This window comes from Phocoena phocoena, chromosome 10 (genome assembly GCF_963924675.1).
Source record: "Phocoena phocoena chromosome 10, mPhoPho1.1, whole genome shotgun sequence".
Taxonomy (NCBI): domain Eukaryota; kingdom Metazoa; phylum Chordata; class Mammalia; order Artiodactyla; family Phocoenidae; genus Phocoena; species Phocoena phocoena.
Genome location: NC_089228.1, coordinates 82204477 through 82216295, shown reverse-complemented (window position 1 = coordinate 82216295; position 11819 = coordinate 82204477). Strand labels below are relative to the sequence as shown.

Below are 11819 nucleotides of genomic sequence, written 5' to 3'. Positions count from 1 at the left end.
CAGAGGTGGGGGACACCCAGAGGAGAATAAAACACAAACTCAGGCAAGAACCTCTAAAGAAAGAAAGAAACAACAAATAACACCCAAAAGATAGGGGCTGAGGACTGGACACAGGCCTGAGCCGAGGCTGACCTGGTGACTTCTTCTGAGATCACAGCTGCTGGTGGGACAAAGTTCTGAAGAGACAATGACAAAGGAGCTGAGAAGATGTGACCAAGAGTGACCACCTCAAAGCCCAAGATGCAGTGAGCACGGAGTGGGCACAGGCCGCGTCCATGCTCAGTTCCTCATCACCTCCTCCTGTCCCACCGGCAGCAGACAGAGCACAGCAAGCACACGGATTCTGGAAGGTTCTCAGCGCTTCCATTTATTTCCTCTCTCAAACTTTAAGAATCCTTTCCTTTATTATCCCATCAACGCCTCAAGGCAGGAATTAGAAAAAAAAAATTCATATACAGATTTTATTGCCAACAGGCAAGTAAGACATTATTATTCAGTGCACCACGAAGTTAAGACAGGGATGGAGGTGGCCCAGCCCTGCCTCTGCTGGAACAGGCAAGTGGATCAGGGAAGAGAACACAGGTCAGGGTGGGGAGGGGTCGTGGTGGGCAGGGGTGGGCCAGTCTCCCTACCTCCTCACATTAGGCTACGAGGAACACAGACACATTCAGATGCAGCTGCAGAAAGAGGAGTCACGGGATCTGAAGCCACAAAGTGGGACCGTGCATCACCCAGTCCCACGAGGCTGCTGCCTCACACTATGAAAGAAAATAATCATGAACAAATGCAGGTCAGTCATGTAAGTGCTGACCTTCCCAACAGCCCCCCACATGCTCAAATGTCCCATTCAAGGATCCCCACCACCCGGGGCATCCCCTCCGCCCCAACACCTCTCCCAATCTAGGTCCTGCAGGGTCTCACCTTTAGGATCCGTGAGAGACACATCAGAGCCCTGGGCACTGTCACTGCCTGGGGGAGAACAAAACCAGGACGTGGTCAGAACCCACAGGAGAGAAACTAGAGAAGGAACTTTAGGAGGGTGAGGCCCCCATGGCCTCCTGTCTGCACCCTCACAAGGGTCTCAGGAATCACAGCCCCTCCACACTTACTTGCAGCCTGAGCGTAGCTCCCTCCTTTCTCACCTGTAAGAAGAAAAGCTCACGTGAGAGGCCAGGGAGAAGACTGAGTTGTGAGATCCTAGAGGAACCCCCTAGTCCTGGACCACAGAGAACTTTCCAGAACTGTAACCAAAAATCCAGGACAGGATCAGGAACATGAAGAAAGGAGATATGGGGGGAGTGGACCAGCTGCCCTCCTGGGAGTCTGTCCTTAGCGGGACCTTCCCCCTCTGACCTTCAAGTGCTAAGAAACAGGCCCTCAACTGGAATTATGAAGGTGAAAAATCTGTCTTTCATTTTCATATGTACTTTATGAAAGGGTAAGTGTTAGCACTCAGCTCCATATTCCACATGTGTGTGTAGGGTACTTTCCAGTAATGAGGCAGGCAAACGTCTACCTGGGCTTGAATCCCCCAGTGAGACAAGAAAACTCAGATCCTTCCCCACCTTCCCTACCTGAGTGCTTCTTCCTCCAGATCACAGCTCCAGCCACCACGGCTCCAGTGACCACCAAGAGAACCAGGGCAACAATGAGGCCCATGATGGGGACGGTGGGCTGAGGAGGTTCTGTGGAGGAAAGGGAAGGGGCCCTGACCTCAGGCCTGAATCCCGACCTTGCTGAACGTGTCCACAAGGGCTCCTGCTTTATCTGAGAGGAAGCTCCACCCCACATGTCCCTCCTTACCCCATCTCACGGTGAGGGGCTTCTGAAGCCCCTCGTGCTGCACATGGCACGTGTATCTCTGCTCCTCTCCAGAAGGCACCACCAGGGCCCCCCACTTCTGGAAGGTTCCATCCCCTGAAGGCCTGGTCTCCACAAGCTCCATGTCCTGGGTCTGATCCTCCCCATCACGCTGCCAGGTCAGTGAGATCTCCTTAGGGTAGAAGCCCAGGGCCCAGCACCTCAGGGTGACCTCATGGTCAGAGATGGGGTGGTGGGTCACGTGTGTCTTTGGAGGGTCTGAGGAGGAAGAATCAGAAAATTCACACTTAGTGTTACCTTCATGGGCCACTGAACCAGCATCACGTGACCATCCTGAGAATGAACAGCACAACAGGTTTGAAAAGAAGCAGCAAAAACACCAGACACCAGCCTGGACTCCGGGGTCTGGGAAGATCTCCCAGTCCTTGGCAAGTTCTAGAATAAGGATGAAAGCCAAGGTAGGAGGCTCCATGTAAAGGGGAGAATACAGAGCAATGGTCCTGACTTTGGTGGAGGCTGAATGACTCAGAAAAGCTAGAGTCAGGCCTCCTAAGATGTTCTTAGGCTGAGAACAGGCTTGAGAGAGAAAGTCATGGTTCACAAGATGGGGGTCAGGGTCAAAGGGCACCGCTGGTCAGTTATTTTAGGGATGGTTTCCTGTTTCTTCCCCAAAGAGACTGGATTCCTTCACTGTCTTTCAGAGAAGTTAGGCCACCGGCGAGTCACTGTCTCGTACAGAATACGAAAACCTGGGCGATTCCTCCCTCTCCCAACAAGAAGTTGGGGCGGTGTTCCCACAGGGACCCCATTTCCTCCCCTTGTGGGAAGCCAGCTCCAGCCCGAGGGGAGACCAGGGAGGCCCCGCGGACGCTCGTACCTGCGCGCTGCAGCGTGTCCTTCCCGGTCTCCAGGTATCCGAGGAGCGCCTCTACGCATGCCCCATCCAGGTAGGCTCTGTGGCGCTCCGCAGCACCGGCCTTCTCAAGCTTGCTCTTGGAGATCTGAGCCGCCGCGTCGGCCGCGGTCCAGGAGCTCAGGTCCTCGTTCAGGGCGATGTAATCGGCGCCGTCGTAGGCTAACTGTCTGTACCCGCGGAGGAGGCGACCGTCCGGCCCCACGTCGCAGCCGTACATCTCCTGGATGGTGTGAGACCCTGACCCCGTCCCGACCAGCCGCAGCGATTAAACCCAAACCGAAAATGAAACCGGGTAAAGTCCCGCCGTTTCCTCCAGAGTCGGGAGGCCGGGCGGGTCCCGCAATGTTGGGGTTGCCCTCGGACCCGGAGACTCGGGGCGACGCCGGCCCGTCCCTGGGGATGAGGGTCGTGACCCGGACCCGGGCCCGCGTCGCTCACCGGCCTCGCTCTGGTTGTAGTAGCCGCGCAGTTTGTTCAGGTTCACTCGGTAAACCTGTGCGGCGTCCTTGGAGATCTGCGTCTCCCGATCCCAGTACTCCGGCCCCAACTGCTCCATCCACGGCGCCCGCGGCTCCTTCCTCGGATTCGGGGCGTCGCTGTCAAACCGCACGAACTGCGTGTCGTCCACGTAGCCGACGGAGATGAAGCGGGGCTCCCCGCGGCCGGGCCGGGACATCCCGGTGTGGAAATACCTCAGGGAGTGGGAGCCTGGGGGCGGGTTGGGGTGAGACCCGGTCCGACCCTCCTCCCAGCGCGGGTCCCCGGGTCCGAGGTGACGGGGCCGGCAGGGGGGAGGGGGCGAGGGACTCGTGAGACGGAAAAGGTGTGGAGGCCGGAGAAGGGCCGGCACCTCGGGGGGAGAGAAAAGGGGGCGGGAAGCAAGGGAGGGGGGAGGGAGAGGCGGGGACCGGGGTGAGGGGGCGGGTCTGGGCCGGGGGCGGCGGCGTGGCTCCTTCCCTGGGAGTCCTGACCCCCGACCCCCGGGGTCTCCTCGCTCCTCCCCGCAGAGGCCGTTCCCTCCCGACCACGCACTCACCCGCCCAGGTCTCGGTCAGGGCCAGGGCCCCGGAGAGGAGCAGGAGGAGGGTTCGCGGTGCCATGACCTGTGTCCTCGGCGTCTGAGGAGAAACTGCGTGAGGCTGGTCGGTGGAGACTTTACAACCGGGAACCGCGGGGACGCTGATTGGCTTCTAGAAACCGGACACGCAATGGGAGTGAGGACTGGGGCATCGTCATGAGTATCCAGTCAGGAGGGTTCGACACAGGCTGTGAGAGAGAAAGTGAAACTCAGGGGAGATGAAGAATCCCCAACACTGAGCGTCCCCGCCCCAGACACCGCCCTGAGAGAGACCCAGTGAGCCACACTCGAGTTCTGGGATGTTGCCCTGATCCCGCTCCTCCTGCACCGAATGCTCTTCGTCACATTGTCTCTCTGAGTCCTGGCCCGGGGGCTGTCTGAGGAAACCAAGAAGCCATGCCCAGATTGGGCTCAGCCAGTTTTTCCTCCAGTGTTCTTTCGAAACCATCGTGGCTGAACAGGACCATCTGCCTCTCACCCCTTATCTCTCACCCCTTGGACTCTTCTAGAAGAAAACTCACCCGCCAGGGACCTTGATGCCAGAGAGTGAGGTCTCTCTGGGAATGGAGGTGGAGGAACAGGGGTTTTGTGCTTTAAACCTGGAGAAGTTGTGCCTGAAAACACCAGATAGAGATTCCCATATGGATCGGATAGTTTCCTTTGTGTTTGTTAACTATAGCGGGGAGCACAATCTTTATGTTCCGCAAACATCAGGAATCTAATCTGTAAAACTGATTTTGGCCCTTACCAATACAGAAATGTGCCTAAATGGCACTGCCAATCATACTCACAAAGCTCCTAGATTTTACTTTCCCAAACCATGTGTCAGTGTCTCCTGTGTTGCTGTGTTTTAAAATTGTCTTCATTCCATATCCCTGAGTTTGTGTGAGTTGAAGAGGAGCAGAAAAATACCACCCCAAAATATACCATTCTGGCATACTGATTATTTTGAACTGAAGTTATGATGAAATAAAATTTATATTTTGGGGGCTTCCCTGGTGGCGCAGTGGTTGAGAGTCCGCCTGCTGATGCAGGGAACATGGGTTCGTGCCCCGGTCCAGGAAGATCCCACATGCCGCCGAGCGGCTGTGCCCGTGAGCGGCTGTGCCCGTGAGCGGCTGTGCCCGTGAGCCATGGCCGCTGAGCCTGCGCATCCGGAGCCTGTGCTCTGCAACGGGAGAGACCACAACAGTGAGAGGCCCGCGTACCGAAAAAAAAAAAGAAAACCAAATGACATGTTTAATATCTTATAATTAATTTAGAGCAAACAAAAATTAAAGTACAAGAATTTATTTTCCTCCTGAGACACTATATTAGTTACCTGCTGCTGCAAAATAAATTATTCAAAACTTAGTTGTTATTCAAAACAACAAACATTTATTATCTCCCAGAGTGTTTCTGGCTCTGGGCCTCTCTAAAGGAGACAATCAAGTTGTCAGCCAGGGTTGCATCATCTGATGGCTTGACTAGGGCTGCAGGATTCACATGAAACATGGCTCACTTGTACGGCTCTTGGAAGAGGGCCTCAATTTGCAGCCACATGGACCTTTCCATAGGGCTGCTTATGACATGGCAGCTGGCTTCCCCCAGAGCAAGTGATCTGAGCAAGAGAGCAACAAAGATGGAAGCTTAAGTGAGTTTTATGTCCTAGACCCAGCGTCATACACCATCACATCAGCCTTACTCTATCAGGTAAAAGTGAGTCATTAAATGCAGCCCACACTCAGGAGAAAATTAAGCTCCACCTTTGGAAGGGAGGAGCATCAAAGCATTCCTGTATGTGCTAAAACCAAAATTAAAATTAAATATTCTTGGGCTTACCTGGTGGTTCAGTGGTTGGGAGTCCGCCTGCCAATGCAGGGGACGCGGGTTTGTGCCCCGGTCCGGGAGGATCCCACATGCCGCGGGGCGGCTGGGCCCGTGGGTCATGGCTGCTGGGCCTGCGTGTCGGGAGCCTGTGCTCCGCGATGGGAGGGGCCACAGCAGTGAGAGGCCCGTGTACCGCAAAAAAAAAAATTAAATATTCTTTCAGGATTTTAAAAATCAAATACTGGAGTATATGGTATATACACTTTAAACATACTAGATAATGCTATTTTGAGTTCCAAAGTGCTAGTACCCAACAAAACATTGTAAATCAACTATACTTCAGTAAAAACATAAAATTTTTTAAAAGTGCTAGTACCAACTTAAGCTTTTACCAGAAATGTGTAAGAGTTCATGGAGCTGATGTGTTTACTCTGAAAATGAAACAAACTCAGCTTGGGACTTCCCTGGTGGTCCAGTGGTTAAGCATCCACCTTCCAATGCAGGGGACACCCGTTCAATCCCTGGCTGAGAACTAGGATCCCACATGCCACAGGGCAACTGAGAGTGCTACAACTACTGAGCCTGCGCCACAACTAGAGAGCCCACACACTGCAACTACTGAGCCCTCACGCTCTGGAGCCCACGTGCCACAACTAGTGAGAAGGCTGCGTGCCGCAACAAAGAGCCCGCATGCCACAACTAAGACACGACGCAGCCAGATAAATAAATAAATATTTTTTTAAAAGAAACAAACAAAAAAGAAACAAACAAACTCAGCTTAAGGAAAGGAAATAGGAGTTGAAAGTCACTTACTTGTTTGCAGAATCACCCAGGCACTTTCTTTTCTTCCTTTATTTTACTTTTATTCCATATACCTTGGCATTATAATTTTAGCATATACAGATAATGCTTCCTTTCAGTTTTCAGTATAACCACATAGTATTATTTTATATGTTTGAAACATCTGATAATAAGAACAAAGGAAGGAGAGGAGAGAAGGAAGAAAGCAAGGGGGAAGGAGAAAAGAAAAGTAAAAGAATGAAGAGGGAAAAAAAGGGAAAAAAAAGAAGAGGAAAAGAGGAATTGGAAGCGAGTATAAATAACATTTTCAAGGTGAAAGGAGATAAAACAGATTTAGGCAATAACTATAGAGTAATAGAGACTTAAGAGAGCTTTGTTAGTTATCTACTGCTGTGTATCAAACTACTTCTAAACCTTAGCAGCTTAAAACAACAAACATCTATAGTTAGTCAGACAGAGGGAGACAAATATCATATGATATCACTTATATGTGGAATCTTAAGAAAATGATACAAATGAGCTTATTTACAAAACAGAAATAGACTCATGACATAGAAAACAAACTTCCGGTTATCAAAGACAAAAGTGGGTGGGGGGAGATATAAATAAGGAGTTTGGGATTAACATATACACACTACTATATATAAAATAGGTAAACAATGATCTAATAGCACAAGGAATTATATTCAATATCTTGTAATAACCTGTAATAGAAAAGAATCTGAAAATATATATCAATATATATGTATTTACTGAATCACTTTGCTGTACACTTGAAACTAACACAGCATTGTAACTTAACTACACTTCAATTTTTAAAAAACCAAACATCTATCACCTCAAAGAGATAATACGAAACAAGCGAAATGGAACAGACGCTGGTAGAAGTTGGATAAAGAGAAGGATTTTACAAGATGGAATAAATAAATAGATTGTTGGTATACAGATGGAAATTATTTTGTTAGTCCCAGTCCTCCAAGAAACAAATGCCAAAATAGGATTAAACTCAGCAGAATTTTATTAAACATCTGTGAGAGAATATGGAGAGGGAACCAGAAAAGATGAGAGAGCCAGCAGACCGAGATGCAACTCTGATCGCAAGTGATCAACAGAAGGAGAGCTTTCCTGGACTCTCCAAGACCATCAAAAACAATCTAAGCGAAGTTAAGCAAGGCCAGAGGGAGTCCTCAAGTCACAGTTGGTCATCAGAGGAGTCCCATGTCTCCCAGGAATGAGTCTCCCATAGTGTCCCTGCTGTGACCAGTTACTGTCTGGGAACAGCCCACGGGAAGCAGGGCCTCTGCACAAACGCTGTCATAGATTTCAGAGCACAGGAGCGTGGGTCCTGTGCCTTACCTGGGAGTGTGACCCAAACCTTCACACCTGATGGGTCTGGGCCTCTGGAAATCAAATACTTCTGTTATTGGACTTAATTACATCCCTCCCAACCAAATTCTTATGTTGAAGACCTAAAGACCAATGAGACTCTATTTGAAGATAGAGCCTTTAAGGAGGTAATTAAGGCTAAACAAGATCCTAAGGATGGAGCCCTAATATGATAGAACTGGTGTCTTTTTTAGAACTGGTGTCTTTATAAGAAGAGCAAGAGGGCTTCCCTGGTGGCGCGATGGTTGAGAATCCGCCTGCCAGTGCAGGGCACATGGGTTCGAGCCCTGGTCCGGGAGGATCCCACGTGCCGCGGAGCAGCTGGGCCCGTGCCCCACAACTGCTGAGCCTGCGCTCTGGAGCCCGTGAGCCACAACTACTGAGCCCACACGCTACAATTACTGAGGCCCACTTGCCTAGAGCCCGTGCTCTGCAGCAAGAGAGGCCACCGCGATGAGAAGCCCGCACACTGCAATGAGGAGTAGCCCCTGCATGCTGCAACTAGAGAAAGCCCGCGTGCAGCAACAAAGACCCAACACAGCCAAAAATAAATAAATAATTAAAAAAAAAAAAAAAAAAGAAGAGCAAGAGACACCAGAGATAGCCTTTTTGTTTTTTCTTTTCTTCTTTTTTTTTTGCTGGGGGTGGTGCTTTGGCCATGCCAAGTGGCTTGTGGGATCTTAGTTCCCCGACCAGGGATCAAACCCGGGCCCTCGGCAGTGAAAGTATGGAGTCCTAATCACTGGACCACCAGGGAATTCCATTCCCTTTTTCAATTCCCCTGTGCTCACAGAGGAAAGGCTGTGAGGTCACTGTCTGCAAGCCAGGAAGAGAGGCCCCACCAGACACTAACCCTGCTGGCATCTTGATCTTGGACTTCCAGGCTCCAGAACTGTGAACAAATTAATTTCTGTTTTTAAGTATCCCAGCCGATGGTATTCTGTCATGGCAGCTTGAGCAGCCTTTCTCAGGCTGGGTTGCTGCATTTGTCTGTTCAAATTGCAGGGAACGTGAGAGAACCAGGAAGCGCCCAGTCTACCACCACTTCTGAATGGATTCCTCCTGCCCTCATTGTGTGGTAGTAGCTCCACCCCTTTCTGCAGATTAGGGTAAATTACTCCTTCCTCGAGAAGAGGGAACTCCTCTTCTTACCTGCTGGTCTCTGGGCACATGGAGTCCAAACTTCTCTGGAGGCAACAGTAATGTGTAGAGGTGTAGTTCCATGGTATCCTTGTGGTACACCTTATAAAAGTGCCCCTTTTGAGAACCAGGACCCCCAACCCTGTGGAGATGTGAAGGCAGAAAGTGTAAAATCCCCCCCGTGGGTGATTGAAAGTAATGGTAAATGGGGTGACACCTGTTTCCAAACCTTGGTCCTGGACCCACCTTATTTTCCTATTGAGAACATGGCACTATATAAAGGTCTCTGATTTAATAATACACTGCGTCCAGAAAGATGTATCCCCATCCCTTCAAGATGTTTCCTCAAAGATGGAGCTTTAGTTGCATCTTCAGAAGGCCTGTCCAGCATTCTGTGTGGCTGGCAGCCCCTGGGTGGTGCAAACGGTGATATGACCAGTGGATCTCATGGTCATGGCCCAGCCTGCACCTCCTTCACTGTGAAGTTGGCCCCTGGTCAGATACCCTGCTAAGAGCAATTCCAAGTCTGTGCATCAGGAATTTCAATGGCCACCAGGTAGCGGTGCTGGCTAAAGTTCTGAGGACCAGAAAAGAAGATCCGTATATGGAATAGGTGCCTGTCCCAGTGAAGATGAACCTCTGGCCCTCCAAGGATAGAGGGGACAGAAAGCAAGTCAATTTGTCAATTAGCAGCTAGTTGGTCACTCAAGAGACAGTGCTATATCAGGGCCCAGTATTGGTCTCTAATGCTGACAAGTTGAACATTCAGGGGCAGGTGTCGGAATTCTAAAGTCAATGTTCACCCGCTCGATGTCCATGCCTCGGCCACAAGAATTCACTGTTGAAAATCTTTAAACTGTTGATACTGAGAAAGCCTTTGTGAGAAAGGAAAGCAGAAAAATGTTGAAGGTCCCTTCTTTTAATGGCCTCTTTTCCTCGCAAGGACACAAAACATCTTCCTCATCTCTGACTCACCTCTCCTCCTGGGGCATCCCACAGAGGATGGCAATGGCTGGGAAGTTTTGCTCCACTAGGAGGCGGGCCAGGGCAATGCAACGCTGCACAGACCTCAAAAGGATCATTACGTGTTGGGGGAGGGGTGTGGCGGTGAGATTGAGGGGATGTGGGCTCCCAGGCAGGCTGCCTTAAACTCCTTGAGCTCAAAGCCACCCTCAGACATGGCCCTGTCCACCAAAGGGTCCAGGAGCCAGCCCCACACACAAGTGCACAGGCACTAGACTTAAGATTCCCAGGGCCCTGGACCCAGCTTCCCGAAACCCCTGGACCCAGCTCCACCCATCACTGGGCAGGCATCAGCCCCAGGACACTCTGGGCCCCAGCACTATCCACCAGCAAGTCGATACCAGCCTCGGGACCAGCCTCACATACCAATCAGTAGGCTCCAACACCAGAACCCACTAAACCTCAACTCCCCCCACCAGTGAACGGATACCACCCCCAGGACCACCACAGCCCCGAGTCTGACAGGGCAGGACCCAGCCCACCTACCAGCAGGGCGATGCCAGCCCCAGGTCCTGCTGGGCCTCAGTGCCATCCACCAGCAATACAACACCAGTTCTGGGATACCTGGGCCCAGCAGCCAGAGAACCCAGGTCCTGGCTCTGCCTGCCAGTGGGCCAGCACTAGCCCCAGGGCCCAGTTTCACCCACTGGTGAGTGGGCACCAGCCCTGGGATCATCTGGACCCCAACCCCACCCACCAACAGGTGGACACTGGCCCAGGGACCAACACAGCCCCGCAGCCTGCATTGTCAGGACCCAACCAACACACCAGCAGGCTGGCACCAGTCCCGGGACTTCCTAAGCCCCAGCCCTGCCCACCAGCAGGTCAACTCCTGCTCTGGGACACCTTGGGCCCATCAGCCTGCTGCCCTGAGATCCAGCCTCATCCAGCAAGTTCACACCAGCTTTGGAACCCCCAGGGTCCCGCAATCAGAGACCCCAGGACCCAGCTCCACCTCCCAGTGAGTGGGCACAAGTCCTGGGATCCCCCATGCCCCGGCCCCACCCACCAGCAGGCCAACACCAGCTTTGGGATACCTTAGACTCCTCAGCCAGCCACCCCAACATTCAGCCCCACTCACCAGCAGACCAACACTAGATCCGGGAACCCGAACCCACAACCATACCCCCCGAACCTGGATCTGCCCACCAGTGAGCCAGCTTAGCCCCAGGACCCCCTGGGATCCCACACAAGCTACCTCATGACCCAGCCCTGCCAAACAGCAGCCATCAGCTTCTGCACAAGGCAAGGCCTGGCAATCAACCAGACCAGGGGCCAGCCATGCCTACTAGATGGTCCACAGTAGTAAGCCCACCACAACAGAAGGACTCACACAGCCCACATAGGGGGCACCCCTAGAGCATATAGCTCTGGTAACCAGAGAGGAGTGTACAGCTGGGATGCATAATGTCTCCTACAAAAGGCCACTTTTCCAAGATCAGGAAATGTAACCAATCTATCAGATACATAGAAACAAAAACAGCAAGTTAGCCAAAATGAGGCAACAAAGGAGACTAGAAATCAACTACAAGAAAAAATCTACAAGAAACACAAACACATGGAAGCTAAACAACATGCTAATGGATCACTGAAGAAATCAAAGGAGAAATTTAAAAATACCTAGAGACTATTGAAACAAAAACACAATGATCCAAAATCTATGGGACACACAGAACTGGAACAAATAATCCTAAAATTTATATGGACCACAAAAGACCCGAAACTGCCAAAGCAATCTTGAAAAAAAAGATCAAGGCTGGAAGTATCATGCTCCCTCATTTCAGATTATTCTGCAAAGCTACAGTAATCAAAAGAGCATAGTACTGGCACAAAAACAGACACATA

At 51.2% G+C, this 11819-nt stretch overlaps 1 protein-coding gene across 1 annotated transcript; it reads right to left on the bottom strand.

The window, feature by feature from the left end:
• Positions 1-450: 450 nt before the first annotated feature.
• On the bottom strand, positions 451-3889 carry LOC136129272 (BOLA class I histocompatibility antigen, alpha chain BL3-7-like). The gene is made up of 8 exons (XM_065885472.1): positions 3774-3889; positions 3176-3445; positions 2699-2974; positions 1804-2079; positions 1575-1685; positions 1110-1142; positions 922-969; positions 451-758 (listed from the first exon to the last, which is right to left on the bottom strand). Exons 1-8 carry the CDS (start codon positions 3835-3837, stop codon positions 754-756), a joined length of 1083 nt encoding a protein of 360 aa, XP_065741544.1. The 5' UTR covers positions 3838-3889; the 3' UTR covers positions 451-753.
• Positions 3890-11819: the final 7930 nt, after the last annotated feature.